This window comes from Panulirus ornatus, chromosome 3 (assembly GCF_036320965.1).
Source record: "Panulirus ornatus isolate Po-2019 chromosome 3, ASM3632096v1, whole genome shotgun sequence".
In the NCBI taxonomy this organism is placed as follows: Eukaryota; Metazoa; Arthropoda; class Malacostraca; order Decapoda; family Palinuridae; genus Panulirus; species Panulirus ornatus.
The window spans coordinates 22,079,244-22,099,276 of NC_092226.1; the positions used below are offsets into that span (position 1 = coordinate 22,079,244).

The window sequence follows — 20,033 nt, forward strand, 5'->3', positions numbered from 1 at the left end:
AAAAGGAGAACTTGGCTGCCTCCATCTAGTGTTGGAGGAGAGGAAAATTGAGGGGGGAATTTCACTCTCTGTATCTTCGTCTGATTGTTGTTGATTAGAGCAAATGTTTTCATAATCCCACATGGTTGGTTTCTTGGGGTTCATCGGGAAGGATGGAGAGACAGCCTTTCGCTTCACTGATGTCCAGACCAAGACAGGAGCGAGACTGTTGGGTAATGCACACAAAATGCTCTCACTCTGTCATGGTCTGCTCCTGCTCTGTTCAAAATGTCTTTTGGATGACCTTTGCTTGTTCGTGATTGGAGCAAGAGTGAACCTTGAGGTGCATGCCCCCATTGAAATACACATAATAATATTTAACCAGAGCGAGAGTGAACCATGAGTGGACCAGGAGCAGAGCTATAGTGTGCATCAGGCCTTACTGGAATTTCTTCAAACATAACTGATAAATTAGGGAAACAATTACGTTACCAGAATGCTAGCTTGCTGTAATGGAATGTTGAATCTTGAATGCCTATATTTCTGTCTATCTTAAAGTGGAAAATAAAAATCTTAAAACCTTACTGCATTAATGATAATAGATAGAAAATTGATATAAAAGATCATCAAACCTTTATAGTACAAAACATACAAAACATACACTCCTCTGTACAAAACATACACTCCTCTGCCCATACACACTGCCACACTGCCTTTCTGGTACAAATAGATGACTGCTGTTCATTGTTACTGTACTTTTTGCTGTCCAGTAATTGTAGTGTAGTACAGTGAACTCTCATTCGCCCATGACACAGGTAACCAGAAACAGTGACACCAATCAGTTATCTGGTAAAGTATTTTGTGTAGAGGTGGCTTGTATAAGCATTACTTGCTTTTCAAGTGAATGAAAATATAAGTAAATGTATAGGAAAGCTCTTTATATGGTGTAGGACTTTAGTGCAGTGGTTGGTGTAGTGTTGCAAGTCTGCAGATAGGAACAAAGAGACCAAATGGGTTAGTACAGTTTACTTAAGCTCCCCAGTATATGTAGGTTATACATAGATTCATTTTTACATATTTCATGAAATTGATTGAAAATAATTAATTAAACAGTGTTAGAATGATGGACCTTACCTCTCCCTGCAGATCTACTTACTTTTATGCCAATATTGATACATTGTGTGCTCTTCTGCAACCAGTTTTTCTCTCAAGTATGAAGTCTGTTGGGGATGAGAGAGCTTGGGAAGTGAGTCAGTTGTTGTTCGCTGATGATACAGCGCTGGTGGCTGATTCATGTGAGAAACTGCAGAAGCTGGTGACTGAGTTTGGTAAAGTGTGTGGAAGAAGAAAGTTAAGAGTAAATGTGAATAAGAGCAAGGTTATTAGGTACAGTAGGGGTGAGGGTCAAGTCAATTGGGAGGTGAGTTTGAATGGAGAAAAACTGGAGGAAGTGAAGTGTTTTAGATATCTGGGAGTGGATCTGTCAGCGGATGGAACCATGGAAGCGGAAGTGGATCATAGGGTGGGGGAGGGGGCGAAAATTTTGGGAGCCTTGAAAAATGTGTGGAAGTCGAGAACATTATCTCGGAAAGCAAAAATGGGTATGTTTGAAGGAATAGTGGTACCAACAATGTTGTATGGTTGCGAGGCGTGGGCTATGGATAGAGATGTGCGCAGGAGGATGGATGTGCTGGAAATGAGATGTTTGAGGAAAATGTGTGGTGTGAGGTGGTTTGATCGAGTAAGTAACGTAAGGGTAAGAGAGATGTGTGGAAATAAAAAGAGCGTGGTTGAGAGAGCAGAAGAGGGTGTTTTGAAATGGTTTGGGCACATGGAGAGAATGAGTGAGGAAAGATTGACCAAGAGGATATATGTGTCGGAGGTGGAGGGAACGAGGAGAAGAGGGAGACCAAATTGGAGGTGGAAAGATGGAGTGAAAAAGATTTTGTGTGATCGGGGCCTGAACATGCAGGAGGGTGAAAGGAGGGCAAGGAATAGAGTGAATTGGAGCGATGTGGTATACAGGGGTTGACGTGCTGTCAGTGGATTGAATCAAGGCATGTGAAGCGTCTGGGGTAAACCATGGAAAGCTGTGTAGGTATGTATATTTGCGTGTGTGGACGTGTGTATGTACATGTGTATGGGGGGGGGGTTGGGCCATTTCTTTCGTCTGTTTCCTTGCGCTACCTCGCAAACGCGGGAGACAGCGACAAAGTATAAAAAAAAAAAAAAAAAAAAGAAAAAAAAAAGATGCATAAGAAGTATATATGAATCATTTTAAAAACCTGTTGGAATTACATTTGTACACATACAGACAATGCCCTTTGCACATTATTTCTAAATTTCCTGTTTTAGTTTATGTTGAAGCTCTGTATTTTGTACAGTATAACCATTGCACAGAATGTTCGTAACATCATGTAGTGCTGTGATGTGATTTGTATAAATGTACACCTCATTGTTTTCCATTCATCATCAGATTAAGAGCGTAATAAACAAGAACTTCCTGATATAAACATACATTCAAATGCTAAACTTTCCAGATTATATAAAAGTGTAAACACTGTGCCATTCACACACTTTTGTCTGTCCACACATCTCAATTTAATGTAATCAAATGGGGCACATCAGTCCCCCTCCACTCATTGAGTTCAAGCAAAGAATCAAAGATTTTCTTGTTTGAAACCATTATAAACCAGGTAAAATGAGTAAGTAATTTGCAGCAGTTATAAGCTATACCTGTTGCATGAAAAGGTAAGAAAACCTATCAGTCCTGATGTTAAACTGGATATGTTATGCGATATTGAAGTGAATGAAGTAATCTCAATTGATTGCACAGCTATTTATTTTAAGATATGATCTGTCTATCTTGTCATCAATATCTCTGATGCCTGTTCCCTCCGGGAACTCTCATCAAGGGTGTGGCTATGGGAAAAGTGTGTCCACTTATCCTTGTCCATACATGCCTACCTTGCATACACCATCCCATGCATTCTTCCCCCATTTCTCTCCCTCCCCTATTCTTTCTCTCTGTTTCCCCATGTCACAGGTAGTCTTTTCACATCAACCCCTTTGATTGTGCTAGCATACATTCTTCATGTAAACTCCCCATCTTGCATTCTTTCCACATGCCCAAACCCCCTCAAAGTATCACCCACTCTACCTCTCAATGATTCATTCCCATTATGTTCCCTGCCATACCACATCTCTCATAAACCCTCTCATTTCATTCTTCATGCCATCTAGTCATACCACATGCTCCTTTCAAATAGCTCATTTCCAGTGCCTGGATTCTTGACCTCTGTGACTCATTCCTTGCCTTTGTTTTGGCTACATAGGTCAGGGTTGGGTTGGTTATGCAGTCCCTTAATCCTTTGTTCACTTCTATACTAACACATCCACCCATCACCATACTGTTAAGGGGCCCAATGACTCTTCTACCCTATATGCTCTTTCCCATATCTCTCCCTCCATATCACATAACATCCTTAAGATAGCTGTTAAGTATTTAAATTCTCTCATCTTTTCCAGTCCCCCATATCTGCAACACAGTTTAGTACACTTTCTTTTTTTACTCTGTATGGTTTTTGCGCAATTTATACTTTCAGTTTCCTTTCAAACACAATTTCTTTATGTTTACTCTCGATTACCTTCAGTCACCTATGCTTATACACACCATGAAATACACTTACAACCTCCTACACCTCTCAGCAAACAATGCAGTATCATCCTCAAACAGGCTTGTCACTAGCTGCCCTACCTCACCACCACATTCCATCTCTGCACCCTCTTTCCTTAGTTTTGCTTTCACCTCTCTTATCACTGCATCCATGTATATTAAAAAGCCTCTGTGACATCAAACAGCCCTGCCTCACACCAGCATGTATACTGAAACTTTTGCTCACTCTCTAACCACTCTTACACATGCTGCTGCTACTTTATCGGAGTTTTCACACTATTCAACAGGTGTCCCCTACCCCAAATATCCTTAACACATTCCATAAAGAGTTCCACTCATCTGTGTCATATGCTTTCTCCAAATCCATAAAAGTTCCAAAAACTTCTTATCTTTTGCTAGATACTTTTCCAATGTAATTTTCTCTACAAAAATCTGACCCACATATCTACTTTTCCTAAAACCATCTTGCTCCTCACTTATTTTTCATTCGTCACTTCCATCACTTTATCAATCAACACTCTTGAATACACTTTTCCAAGTATACTTAAACTTATTCCCCTGTAATTGCTACATACATCCTTAGCAACTTTTAAGTTGAAAAAAGCAACAATAATGGCTTTCATCCAGTCATCAGGTAAAACCTTCTGTTTCCATGTTAAATTTCATATCTAATGCAGCTACTCTGTCATACTTTCTCCTCAATACTTCAGCATTTCAGCCATAATCTCATCCACTTCAGGTGCCTTCCCTCCTTTCACCCTTTTTTATGCACTTTTTACCTCCCTTCATGCTATAGGCCCATGCTTGTGAATCTTCCATACCCATGCACATAACAACTGCTGCCTAACCTTCTCACATGTTCATCAGTTCTTCATAATGCTCTCTGCATCTTTCATTCTCTTCCTCCTTTTGATTCAACAAATCCCCTTCCTTACTTTTCACATTAACATTTCCACTCTTGCATCCACTTCTTTTTCACCTTCTTCCTGTACAATTTTTATTTTCCCAAAACTTTTCAATCAACTTTCTTTCAAAATCTTCAGCTACTCTTTCTTTGCTTTCCTTTAACAGCTTCTAGATATTCGTTTATGCATTTTGTATTTTTCACCCCTCCTTTGCTTGACTCCCACTGATACATACCTTTCAAGCAATCTGTTATATATCTTTTTCTTCCCTTCCACAGCATTTCTGATTTCATCACGCATATCCTTATTATTCTTATGTCTCACGACCTTTTGTCCAGCTACTAATTCTGATCCCTTTAACTGTCTTTCTCCAAACATTTTAAACTCCTCATTCACACATGATGGCATTCCTACATTTGTTGCACTTCATCTAAACTTTTGGTTACCCTCATTTCGTATTCCTTGCACTCTTTCTGATTCATCCTCTCACTTGCCAACACTTATCTCTGTATTCCTCCATACACCATAATTCCGCTTCTCCCTGATCACAACTTAACCATCCAGAACAGCTTTTTTTCAAATTTTCGTTCTCTGTCACTTTGTCAAAATCTTTTGTCCTTCTCTTCCATCATTTCTCATCCTGACATACCTGTGGATCATCTTGTGCTGAAAAAAGATGTTTGTAAGGAATATACCCTTCTCAGTACAGACATCCACAAGATAACATCCATTCTTATTTACTCCAGGCACTCCCCATTTACCAACTATCTTGCCAATTTCATCAAATCCCACTTCGTGTTTATATCACCCATTATAAACACCTTTCCCTCATTCTCAAAACCATTTATACACTCATTCAAGTTTCTCCAGAAATGTATCATTTCATCCTTACCTCACATAGGTTTCATATTCACAGGCACATATACAAATACCTATGCATACTAAACATTTCTAGTCTTTCCATTCATCCACACTATTTTTGATCCATTCTCTCCATGCTTTGTTACCTCACATAGTTTTCATATTCACAGGCACATATACAAATACCTGTGCATACTAAACATTTCCAGTCTTTCCGTTCATCCACACTATTTTTGATCCATTCTCTCCATGCTTTGTAACACCCTCCAATACTTTCAGTGATAGCACTATTGTACATCCTTCTTTCCATGCTCTGGCATAACTTGCATTCAGCATTTCCATTTTCACTCCATATACCCATCCCAGTGATATGGGTTTCCCCAATCCCCAGCACATCTAAACTATAACTTATATATTTCTCCTCAGGCTCTGTCCTTTTACTCTCATCATTTACCTTTAGAGTCATCACCCTTATTTGCTTGTCCTTTTTACTCCCAAGCATAATTGATAGACTTACAGTGCCACTTCTTTGCCTTTTGTGCCTCACCCTTCATGGGCCACTAGCAGAGTGCAACTCCAGTTGAATGTTTCTCAGAGGTAGCATGGCTGCCAAAATGTCCAAAAAATTAAAACTCCAGCATACGTCAAGTGTTTGACTGTACTTAAAACACTACTGTTGCGATATGATGATAATCTTTAATGTACTTGAGCAGCACACAGAATAATGTGTGGAAAATCGTGTCCAGAAATATTCCCCAGGAATGCATTCCCATTATATAACCATAAGTCTGGGGTAAAATAGGCTTAATTTAGTTTCATGTAGAGTAAGACTTTTCAAAATTGCTTCAAATACAACAAATGAGGAGCTCCAGTACACTAGTATAAGGCAATGAATAATTTTTACATTCTGTTTTGAAGACAGTACATTTATTAGTTTTCTGTATTTTTCAAGTCAATTTTTATTCTGTCTTACATCTCAGAAATTAATTTTACCAACACCATTAAGGTCCTTAGGATTCCAGGTAACAGGAAGTCTACTGTAATAATGAAAAATAATTCATATCATATGGAAAGCCATAGAGGTAAGGGAGGTAGGTGAGTGGATCAGTGCACCTTCCTTCGTACCTATACATACACTTCCCTGCCCACACCTTAACTCTACACCACCATTTTGACTTTCTGGTACAATTATAAGACTTATGTCTATCTTATCTGTTTTGAATATAAATCTGTCAGATCCTGCACTAAGTGCATGAAGTAAGGATAGAACAGAAAGAAGGCTGTCTCTTCATCCTTCACTTCCTTCAGCAACAATAGCCAGCAGGGAAAAGAATGGAAAAAAAAAGAACACTTGTTGGCAAAGTAATCTTGCATGAAATTTTTAGGATAGAATGAAAGGGAAATTATACAGTAAATCTTAATGCACTGTTCAGCCCTCTGCACAAATCTGTTTTCATCAGACATAGTCATATTTCTGTTTAAGGTTCTTCTCGTGGTTGGTGGACAGGCCCCAAAGGCAATACGCAGTGTAGAATGTTATGACTTCAAGGATGAGCGCTGGTTTCCTGTAGCTGAAATGCCAACTAGACGGTGCAGGTATGTTAAGTATCTTGAATTCCTTATATCCTTCTTACTTTTCATCTAATACATAATGATTGTTGACAGCTGATAATCGGCTTTTAGTCTTAATGCTTTCTTCCTTCAGCAGTTAGACTTTGTTCCCTACCTAATAAATTTTGACAAAACAGAGTTCTAGCAGTAGTAAACACCAATGAATTTTTCACAAATTTGAGTGTCCTTAGTGCATGGCACAAGAGAACTTGCCAACTCTAATGGCTTTTTAAGCTGGAGATAATATTTAGTAAATGACCGGCTGGAAGTCATATTGTGGAAAATTAAAGTGCTAAATTTAAGGAAAATGGCCTGTCGAACTTTTTATTTTTTTAAACTGGAATGACACAAGCAAAACTTGCCCTAGTGTGACATTTTTCAAAAATAAGAGAAATTCTTGTAACTGTTTTTGTCATACCATTTATAAAAGCTATTGACTAACACAAATGTTATAATACTACAATAAACCTACCAACGTGAGGAGACCTTTCAAAATGAACGAAAATATATGCTGCAGTTCTGCCAGCCATATGATGTAAACCCTCTTTACACCTTATTATTCACATGTTTCTGTATCCAGTTATGTTGTGATTTTTTATTCTATAATGATACATGTTATTCTTTATAAAGAGATATACATAATAGGGGATTAAGAATACTTCCCACGTATTCCCTGCGTGTCGTAGAAGGCGACTAAAAGGGGAGGGAGCGGGGGGCTGGAAATCCTCCCCTCTCGTTTTTTTTTTTTTTTTTTTTAATTTTCCAAAAGAAGGAACAGAGGGGGCCAGTTGAGGATATTCCAAAAAAGGCCCAGTCCTCTGTTCTTAGCGCTACCTCGCTAACGCGGGAAATGGCGAATAGTTTAAAAGAAAGAAAGAAGAAAACATATATTTACATATTTACACTATTTGTTACAATATTTTCAGTAGTTTGTTTATTGATTGGGTGGTGAGGGAGATAGATATGAGTCTTACAGAGAGGGGCAAGTATGCAGTCTGTTAGGGATGTGAGGTCCTGGAAAGCAAGTTAGTTTTTGTTTGCTGATGATACAGCACTGATCGAAGATTTGAGTAAGAAACTGTAGAAGTTGGTCATTTACTTTGGAAGAGAGTATGAAAGGAGGAAGTTGATAGTAAATGTGAATAATGGCTAGGTTGTTAGGTTTAGCAGGTTTGAAGATGTGAGTTTGAATGGAAAAAAATTAGATGGAGTGAAGTATTTCAGATGCCTGGGAATGGACATGATAGTGAATGGAACCATGGAAGAAGGAAGTAAGTTATGGGGTGGGTGATCAGGCGAAGGTTCTGGGAACACTGAAGGATGTGTGGAGAGATAGCTATCGGGGAGGGCAGAAATGGGCATGTTTGAAGGTATAGTCCCAACAATATGGATGCAGGGCATGGGCTATAGATGTATGGAGGAGCATGGACATGTTGGGAATGAAATGTTCTGTTCCAGTATGTGGTGTGAGGTGATTTGGTTTGAGTAAGTAATAGAAGGATAAGGGAGAAGGGTGGTAATAAAAAGAAAGTGTTGAGATAGCTGAAGAGGGTGTGCTGAATGGTTTGACCACATGGAGAGAATGAGTGCAGAAGGGTCGACTAGGAGGATTTATGTCATAAGTGGAGGGAACAAGAAGGGGAAGACTAAATTGGAAATGGAAAGATGAAGTGAAAAAGATTTCAAGTGATCAGGGCATGAACATGTAGGAGAGTAAAAGACTTCCACAGGATATAGTGAATTGGAACAATGTGGTATACAAAGGTTGACAGGCTGTCAGTCGACTGAACTAGGGCATGTGAAGCTACCAGGGTAGACCATGGAAAGGTCTGTGGGACCTGGTTATGGCTTGGGAGCCATGGTTTTGGTGTACAGGTTGTACCTCTTTAATCCGGCAAGCTTAGGACCTGGCCATTGCTGGGCCACAGAAAATGGTGGAAAACAGAAATTGACCCCTAAGTTATACACAGTTGACGATCTGATCTCATAATACTCACACAGAGTCTTTACAGAAATTCCTTTATCTAATTTTTTCAGTAACTTCACCTTTTCAAGCATAGATAATGATTTATGCTTATTAGCACTAGCACCATTTTCTCCACCTCTTGGTCTCTTGGATAACATCCTGAAAAGCTAAAATACAGCTGAATAAAAGAAATTACCATAACTGTTAATTAGCTCAGCTGCCGTGTAAACAGATTTTGACACCTTAGCGCTGCTAACAGCGCCACCCAGTGGCAGATTCACAAATTAATAACTAATGGTGGCAGATTCAAAACATTGTGGACCACAGAGCGCCAGATTAGAGAGGTACAACCTGTATTACACACGACAGCTAGAGAATGGATGTAAGTGAATATGGCCTTTCTTCTTCAGTTCCTGGTGCTACCTTGCTAACACAGGAAACAGTAATCAAAACCTCCCATCATCAGTATTTTACCATCTCCATGAATTGAGTGTTTTACAGCTTCATTTACCATCCTGATTGTTCCTTCATTGACATCAATGTATTTTTGTTCTAGATTGTTGCAGTTTTTATGAGGATTATATGATATTACCACTACTGTTGCATTTCTTCCTTGCAGTTACTTCTGTCATATATTGTCTGAATGGGAGATCTTCCACTGTTTCTTAAAACTTAGGCTATCTTTTATTAAGAGGGCCAAGTCCTCTCTTTCCTTTCACTTCTGTGACTGTGATTTCCATGGCTGCTTTATATGCCATGGTTCACTCAACTCACAGCATGTCACCTCCTGTATACCACATCACTGTAATTCACTCCATCCCATGCAAACCTTACACCCTCGTGCATGTTCTGGCAATGAGTACTCAAAAATTTTTTTTACTCCAGCCTTCCTTCTCTAATTACGTCTCCTCCTTCCCCATTTTTCCTTCATTTTTGACACATCCTCTCTGTCAAGCTCTTCTTGCTCATTCTCTGCATATGTCCAAACCATTTCAGCACACCCTCTTCAGCTATTTCAACCATACTCTCCGTATTACCATATCTCCCTCAGTCTATCGTTAATTTTAAACTTAATCACCTCTCCTCATGCCACATTTTATCCTCAGACAATTGATTTCCAATATGCTTACCCTCATCATTTCTTTCTTATGTATAGCCTATGCCTCATATCTGTACAACATTGTTGGGACTATTATACCTTCAAACAGACCTATTTTCGATCTCCCTTACAGTGTCATCTTCTTTCACACATTCCTCAATGCTTCTAGAACCTTCACCCTCTCACCCACCCCATGGCTCACATTTGCTTCCATAGTTCCATTCACTTCAATGTCCACTTCCAGATAACTAAAACACTCCATTTCCTCAAAGCTTTTTCAAATTATACTCACACCCCAGCTAACCTGCCAAAAGAAGAAAACATATAAGAAATTCATATCAGTGGGAACAGATGAAAATCACCAGGAATTAATCAAATTCCAAAGAAAGTGTAAGGTCATAAGCAGAGTAAATGCGTGGAAGAAAAGAGAATTTCCTTGAAAGTTAAGAATAATCCTAAGGAATTGTCCGAATATATATGACAAGGAAGACAGTAAAGGAGGAATTAGACCGTTATGAAATGAACATGACGCACTAACTACTGATGACAAGGAAATGGCTCCCATACTAAACCATTCCTTTAACTCTGTATTCACAACCGAAGAAACATCTCGAATACTGCAACGAGTGAAAATGTCTCAAGGATCAGATGAAGAGTTGAAGCTTAGAGAAATAAAGAGATCTGAAGTACTTTAATTAAATACCTGGACCAGTTAAATCCTAACAAACCCAACAGCCTGGATAATTTAGCTCCATGATTTTTAAAAGAGGTCAGGAGACAGCTGATATACTATATAACTAGAATATTCAAGAGATCTCAATTGGATGGTCAGGTGCCATCTGACTGAAAACTAGCCAATGTTACCCCTATATTTAAGAAAGACATCAGTGTTAGGTAAAACAATGGAAAAAATGATACAAGATAAAATTGTCACCTTTTTAGATCACAAAATTATATTGGACAGTCAACACATTTTCTGCTGTAGAAGATCCTGCCTGACAAATTTACTAGAATTTTTTTAATGGTATGTATTAGAATTGAGACAAAAAGCAAACAAACGAAAAAGCTTTCAATAAAGTGCTTCACAAGAGACTTTTACATGAACTCAAGCACACAGAATAGGTGAAGAACTCTGTACATGGATTAGAAACTGACTTACTGGAAGAAAGCAGCATGTAGTATTAAATGACAAAGCCTCAGATTGGCTAGATGTAATGAGTGGTGTACCATAGGTCCTAGGCCCAATTCCTTTTGTAACATACATTAATGACCTAGAACTCAGTCTCATGTCTAAGATCTCCAAAGTTGTTGACAATACTAAACTAGGAGGTAGAGCTGTAAACAGGCAGGACTGCGAAATGATCCAAAAAGATCTTAACTTACTAGCAGAGTGGTCAGACAGATGAAAATGAAGTTTAATGTAGACAAGTGTAAAGTTATGCACTTTGAAGACAAGACTATAATTTATGACTACAGACTATTCAGAAATGCTTTATCTAAAGTGAATGAAGAAAAGGACCGGACCTTGTAGTTGTCATGAGCAACAATCTGTAGCACACTAAACAGTGTCATGCAGCAAGTGTAGAAGGCAACCAAATGTTATGTTTCATAGCCAGGAACATAGATTAGAAGACACTAGAAACAATGCTCTCACTTTATAATTATCTGGTATGACCACACCTTGAATATACAGTCCAGTTTTGGTCCCTTAACAGTAAAAAGGAAAAGGCAAAATTAGAGCAACTACAAAGACATGCAACAAAATTGATGCCATCCCTTGGAACTCTGGCATACGAAGAGAAGTTAAAACGATTGGATTTCTTCTCCCGTAAAGAACATATACTTCGCGGCAACTTAATCCAAGTGTTCAAAATTCTGAACATGTTTGATAAAGTAAATCACGAAAATCTTTTTGAAATACAAGAATATTTACTGGGACAAATGTAAACCTCAAAGGTAAAAGATGTAGTATGGACATGGGAAAAGCTCTTCCTACAGGTGTGTTGAGCACTGGAATAAGTTACTGTCAGACTTAGTAAAGGCTAAGACAATGAATACCTTCAAATGTCATTTAGACAAGTATTTCATAAATTCCGGTATACTCTTGATAAAAACACCAGAAATAGACTGGTGTTATCTTAAAAAACTGCCAAGCAGAATTCGAGCAGAATTATGTTTTCTTGTCAAATTACACTTTTTTCTTTACCAGACAACCCAGTTGTAGGCCAATCAGGCCTCCCATTGTCTGTCTTTCTTATGTAACCTCTTTTAAACCACACTCTTTTTATTTCTGGACCTCTCATCCCTTTTCATTACTTACTCAATCAAACCACCTTACACCACACTGTTCTCAAACATTTCATTTCCAACACACCCACCCATCTCCTCATGGACTCATCTATAGCCCATACTTCGCTTCCATAATGATGTTGGAACTACAGTACCATCAAACAATCCAGTTTTTGCCTTCCAAGATCACAGCATCTCTTTCCACATATTCTTCAGCACTCCCAGGACCTTGCCCCCTCTCCCACCTTATAACTCACTTCCGCTTCCATGATTTAATTTGCTGCCGTGTCCACTTTCAGTTGTCTAAAACACATCACTTCCTCCAATTTTTCTTCAGTCATACTCACACCCCAACCAACGTGTCCCAGAACTCTGCTAAACCTAATAACCTTACTTATATTCACATTAACCCTCAACTTCCTCCTCTCACACACCTACCAGACTCAGCTAGCTTCTTATGCAGTTTCACACTTAAATCTGCCACCAGTTCTATCAAAAGCATGCAAAAACTGACTTACTTCTCAGGCCCTCTCATCCCTTATAGACTGCATACTCGCCCATCTCTCTAAGACTCTTGGATTTACTTCCCTCACCACCCCATCCATAATCAAATTAAAAACCATGGTGACTTTACTTACCCTTGCTGCAGACCAACCATCACATGGAGCCATTCACTCTCCTCTCTTCCTACCCATACAGATGCCTTACACCCTTGATAAAAACTTCTCTGCTTCTAGCAGCATACCTCCCATGCCATAAATTCGTAAGACATTCCACATGGCATGCTTCTAGCAGCATATCTCCCATGCCATAAATTCGTAAGACCTTCCACAGGGCATCTCTATCAACCCTACTGTATGCTTTCACCAGATCCATGAATGCCACATACAAATCCATCTATTTCTGTAAATATTTCTCACACATTCATCAGTGTAAACACCTGATCCACACATCCTCTACCACTTCTAAAATCAAACTGCTCCTACCCAAACTGATGCTCTGTACATGCCGTCACCCTTTCAGTCAATACCCTCCCATACAACGTACCAAGTATACTCAACGAACTTATACCTTTGTAGTTTGAGCACTCACATTTTATCCCCTGCCTTTACACAGTGGCACTATACAGGCATTCCACCAGTCCTCAGGTGCCTCACCATGATCCATACATACATTAAAAATCTTAATTAGCTAATCAATAACACATTCAGCCCATTTCTTAATATATTCAAGTGCAGTGCCATCCACTCCATCCACCTTGCCACATTTCATCATTTGTGAGGCTTTCATTACCTCTTCTTTCTTCACCAAACCATTCTCCATGACTCTCTCAATTCACATATCACCCTGACCCAAAATACACCTACAGTTGCCACTCTATCATCAAACATTCAACAGTCCTTCAAAATATGTACTATACCTCCTCTTCACTTCATCATTCCTCTTACCACGTCTCTTTTTGCCCCTTTCACCAATATTCCTATTTGTTCTCTTGTTTTTCACACATTATATACCTCCTTCCAGAACATTTTATTCTTCCTAAAGTGTAATGAGAAGTGCCCATCCCAACTCCCATTTGCCTTCTTTTTCAACCTCTGCACCTTCCTCTTGATCTCCTGCTGCTGCTTTTTGTTATAATTCCCTCAAACATTTGCACCCCTTTCCTGCCTAGATGCCTCTCTTTTCTCTTTCACTAACAACTTTACTTCATCCCTCCCTTTCTAATCTGCACACTTCCCACCTTTCACATGCCAAGTGCATCTCTTGCATATGCCAGCACTGCTTCCCTAAATGCCTACCATTTCTCACTTCTAGTACTTCATTTACTTTAACCTTTTGCCATTCTACACTCAAAATCTCCTGGTATTTCTTCACACAAGCTCACTTACTCGCTACACTGTCTTTTTACCGATATTGTTTCCTCTTTTCAAAAAAAAACTCTACAAATTTTCACCCTTGCCTCCACTAGATAGTGATCAGACATCCCACCATCTGCCCCTCCCAGCATATTTGCATCCAAAAGTCTGTTTTACACACCTACCAATTAAGATGTAATCCAATATTGCCCACTGACCATTTCTCCTACTCATATTTGTCTGTCCCTCTTTTTCTGAACCTGGTATTCCCAATCACTGGTCCTTTTTCAGCCCACAGTTCTTCAAACTGTTCATAATTTCCATTCATAATACTGAATACCCCATCACCCTGATTATACCCTCAACTGTCACATTACTCACCTTTGTATTTTAATCACCTGTCCCTAATACCTAGTCTCTCACCAACAGCAGTTTCTCTCAAATCAGCCACCAGAGCTCTATCATCGGTGAACAAACAATTGACTCACATCCCAGGACCTCTCATCCCCAACAGACTGCATACTCGCCCCTCTCTCCAAAACTCTTGCATTTACCTCCCTCACCACCCCATCAATAAACAAATTAAACAACTATGTAATATCGCACTTGCTGCAGACTGACCTTCACTGGGAGACAGTCACTCCCCTCTTCCTACTCACACACATGCCTTACTCTCTTAATAAAAACTCCTCACTGCTTATAGCAGCATACCCCTCACACCATATATTTTTCAGACTTTCCATAAAGCCGTTTTGGTGCCTGTGACCAGTTATTAGATGGGTGATTCAAATGTAAATGTAAATAATATGGCAGTTGAGGGTATAATTGGTTTGCATGGGGTATACTCTCTTATAAATGGATATGGTGAAGAGCTTGTGGAATTGTGCTGACAAAAGACTGTTGATTGGGAATATCTGGGCAGACTTTGAAATCTGAGACTCCTGTCAAGAAAAAGTTTAAGACATTCACTAACTTGGCTATCACAGGAATTCACTGCTGAGATGATGGGCAAGGACATTCAGAGTCTGCAGTGTGGGCCAGTTTTATCCAAAACTCATTTATCAGTCCAAGAAGTGAATCATTATGAAGATTGAGTTGTTCAAGGCTACTACCTACTCAATTTTCACCTTACCTACAGTTACACACTTGGACTTTCAAATTAGACCTCAGAGTCACACATGAACCTACAACTTGAGAAGCTTACTCAGGCATTCATTAAACTTGAAGGAACATCTAAAGACAAATTGATGTAAGATCCATTATTCCAATTTGGATTTTCCTCAGTAATGCGTATATAGAAAGGTTTAATTATGAAGTTTAACTTGATTCATAACTTGAAAACTACACATTTGGTTGTCATACTTTATACAGGTATTTTCAGTATTTTCCAAACCATATTTCCATTTATTTTTATTTCACTCACAGTAACTCTGCTTGATATTATTGGATTGTTCCAGTAGGTGGTTACACAGTGATTTAGAAGTCATCCTTAGGGAGGCTTTACAGGTACCTCTTGATTTACATGATATCAATGTTCTTGAAAATGAGATTAAGAGGTTTTGTTTTCAGTAAGACAGTACCAAATATAATACCAGTGAAAAACTACAGTAAACATATACCAGGAAACATAAAATACCGTAATATACATTCATTCATTCTCTCCATAATCAAACTTTAGGAACACAAGATCTTAGACGCACTGATTGATGTTTTACTCTTGGCTATGCCCTTGATCTTCTTGCATTACCACAAATAGTCTGGAAAGCAGAATTATTAAGTTCAGGGGCATGCTTGATATAAGCTGTTCATTCACCTCATTTGTGATGGCCTTATGCTTCTTAGCACCACTGGTACCAGGAGAAATTAAAAGAAACCTTGGTGGCATGATGCAAGGGGCAAAACACATGTAGTATATGGTATATTGCTGCACTAATTATTGTAGCACTCAGTGACAGTAGACTGTATCCACGCCATATGCACACATACTTCTCATACAGTGCTGGCAGTGCCACACCACAACACTGCCAGCCCAATGATGATTGCATTGTGCCAAACTTAAGTGTGCTCAAATTAAAAAAGGTGGAATAAATCATATACACATAAATCAGGAGGTCCCTGTATTATTATTTGTTGATGAAAAGGAGTATAGTTTCATTTAGGATTTTCTTTCTCCAAAGGAGCCCATCATTTCCCTGCTCCTGCATGAAATGCAACCTCAGAGCTGCAAACCCCCCAGAAAAGAGTCCCTAGGGTAGTATGATGATGATAATTGTGCTGCACCGCAGACAAAACCTGTCCCATGGAAACCCTTCAGTTTACAGTACAACTTAACTGTAATTATAAGTATATTTCATTCAAAACTCTTTAGCATATGGAGAGATGAACATTCTAATTTAGTAGGTTGAGGAAATGTCAGATTGGAAGTGCAGATGTTAAGGAATATTTGGGAGATGAGAATAGCTTATTTATGGCATAATGTATTTAGAATTTTGATACCCTGTTAGGGTAGTTTGGATTTCTTGTTAGGATCTAGTTGCATTGATTTGCTAAGGTTGCAAGTATGTTTTTTTCAAGCCTGCTGGCACTGTGCAGAAATTAGTCTCTTCACACAAAGAGTATCAATGAATTCTGAGGTGTGTTTTTGTGATGGGAATTGATCCAAGATCCTATGGCTTGCTAAAGGCATATGAGCATATGGAATGATGGGCTATATTTTCTTATAAGGGTAGATTAAAGGAAGATCAGATGTGAGATGGAAGTACACTAATTAATAAGGCAATATATAGGTATATGGTGGTTGTGAATTATTTTTGGAGTATTTTGTGCTGAAGAACATGCTGAATGAACCAGCCTGCTGTGAATGTATGAAATGATGCTTTAGGATATGAATAGCATGATGTTTTCCTATAAAGGTCTATAATTTCTGGAGGGTATGTCTACACTGGACCTTTAATATGTATATTGTGTATTTGCCATATTGTTTTTGATATGAAAAAAAACATGAAGGTAACTTTGCCACTAAATCTGTCAGGATGTACAAAACTGTTTGATCATCAGATGTGGCATAGCTGTTATCAATGGAAAAGTGTATGCTGTTGGAGGCTTCAATGGATCCTTACGAGTGCGAACTGTAGATGTGTATGACCCATCCAGGGATTCATGGTCATCTTGTGCCAGCATGGAGGCCCGCCGATCAACTCTTGGTGTCGCAACACTCAACAGCTGTATATATGCTGTATGTATTAATTGTATTTTTTTATATATTGAATGCTTATGCAAATGATTATAGCTTTAACAATTCTTTTGAATTATTTGCACCTTGAACATAATTTAAGCTTGCATGTTTTTAGTGGATGTGATACATCATGGGAGATATATTAACTCACGATTTCACTCACCAGTATATATATTGTGAAATGCAATTCATTTGGAAGAAGTGCTGCATCTAACAAAAACTGGAATTATAACTATTTGGCATAAGTAACCACTAGAGAATCATGAACAGGTAGCTGCCACTTATAATGAAGTAAGAGTGCAGTCCTTGAAATTTGTGCCATCAATTCTCAGGAGTGTTCACATTTTCCCCCAGTATAGTTTTATTCAGTGTTTAAATGCAGTCATATTTAATCCTAAATGTATTATAACCATTATTTTAGGTTTAGAATGTTGTTGCAAGGTTCTTATTTTTGGAGATAGTCAAACAGTATGGGAAAATTTTCCTTGAGTACATTATACCAACCTCTTTAACCATCCAGAATTACTCATTTGCAGTAGCCTTTTAGTATGAACAGAGATTTTTCATATCGACAGTGACCGTTGACTGATGGTAAAATATTGCATCTACCTTCACTGCCAAGAAAGGTAGTTACCATAAAGAAATCATTAAACCTTGCCAAAGTCAGACCTCATGTAGGGTATGCTATTTAGGTCTGTTCTCTAAATTTGATCAAATGAAAAGTAAAACCAAAACAGATACATAACCGTTTTTGCTCTCTCAGATAATGTTCTTTCCTTCCACACATTCTTCTTCACTTCCAGATCTTTCACCTCCTCCCAACCTTGTGACTCACTTCCGCTTCCATGGTTCTGTTTGCTGCCAAGTCCACTCCCAAATATCTGAAACACTTCACTTCCTTCAACCTTTCTCCATTCACACTTACATCCCAGTTATCTTGTCTCTCAACCCTGCTGAGCCTAATAACTTTGCTCTAATTCGCAATTACTCTCAACTTTCTCCTATCATACACTCTTCCAAACTCAGTCACCAACTTCTGCAGTTTCTCACTCAAATCAACCACCAGAGCTGTATCATTGGCAGACAACAAATGACTCACTTCCCAGGACCTCTCATCCCCAACAGACTGCATACTCGCCCCTTTCTCCAAAACTCTTGCATTTACCTCCCTCATCACCACATAGGAGACAGTAATTTACCCAAGGAAAGTCAGAAAAGAAGTTATGTAAGTTATTCCATTCAGCTTTATTGAGTTGCCAGTATTTTTGCTTAGAATTGGCTGCTGAGGGGGAGGTGCCGTTAGAATAGATACATTTATGAGAGTGTCATCAGATGAACCAGTTGGGGGCGAGATTGTGTATTTACAGCAATATGGACTGGAGGTGAAAAACAAATCCAGAATATTATGAGAGTGGTCACAGCAGTCATGCATATGGTTAGGGCAGGAGATAATTTGCTCTAAATCATTGAGAATGGAGAATGTGAGGGCTCGAATCCCTCCACCATCCATATGTTTGATGATTACGTAGAAGTTTGTCTTGATTTGTAGAAGTTTTTGTCTCAGATGGTATTCACTGCTCAGCAGGCCCCAGCTAGATCAGGTTAAGGTAATTTTGATACATATATTTTCAAGCAAAAATAAAAAGATTATCCAATCTAAACCCAATTTTGTTGTCCTAAACATAATGAAAAAGATTATGAATGCTAGAATTGCCCTCTACCAGTAGCCTGTTAAGGGTTAGGCACTAAAAGATAAGAAGCAGCACTGAAGTTCACTTCTTATAGAGACTCTTTTGCAGTGTCATGCCCTTGAGGGTATTAGTAAACCACCGAGTAATATCTACTTCAAGAGACTTATTTTTCAGGTGGGAGGTTTTGATGGATCTACAGGCCTGAATAGTGCAGAGATGTATGATTCAAAAGCTTATGAATGGAGGATGATTGCCCCAATGTCAACACGACGGTCATCTGTTGGAGTTGGAGTTGTTAGTGGCTTTCTGTATGCTGTAAGTTACATTTCGTTTCTTAGTTCTGTGAGTAATAAGGTTTTGGATGCTAAAATTTCATCATTTTTAAAAAAAAAATCATATAGATTTTACAAATTGAGGACAGCAGTTGAAGATGTATGCCAGTTAAGTATAAAGATATATACCCTTGATTCACTTCATATGAATGGCAACATAGCTAAAGATGATAGATAGTTGAGGCAGATGGAGTGATTGAATTCATAGAGGGAGATGAATATTGTAAAAAAGACTATCTCGTGAGTTTATGAAAGCGTGTTTTTGAGTACCATATCCTTTTTCCTTACTATTTGATTCTCTTTAAGCCATGGGTTAAGTTATGCAGTTTAGGACATAAGAGTCAGAAATGCCATTGTCACATTTCATGCACACATAAATGTGACCATAGTATGTTGAGAGGGGTTTGAAAATTTTACATGCAAATGATGCTGGAATAATTTGCCAGACAGCACCCCTTAGCACTACTGAAATTGATGTCATGAATACTTGACTTGACTGCCATATCAACTAGTAGTATCTCACCACAGATGTC

At 38.6% G+C, this 20,033-nt stretch overlaps 1 protein-coding gene across 2 annotated transcripts in view; it reads left to right on the plus strand.

Moving 5' to 3' along the window:
• kel (kelch protein) overlaps positions 1–20,033 on the plus strand; it is a 300,707-nt gene that overhangs the window by 250,178 nt on the left and 30,496 nt on the right. For both annotated transcript variants that reach the window (XM_071685307.1, XM_071685298.1), the window contains 3 exons: positions 6,905–7,017; positions 17,300–17,477; positions 19,343–19,483. In XM_071685307.1, the coding sequence (XP_071541408.1) occupies positions 6,905–7,017; positions 17,300–17,477; positions 19,343–19,483 (432 nt within the window). The remainder of the gene's footprint in view (positions 1–6,904; positions 7,018–17,299; positions 17,478–19,342; positions 19,484–20,033) is intronic.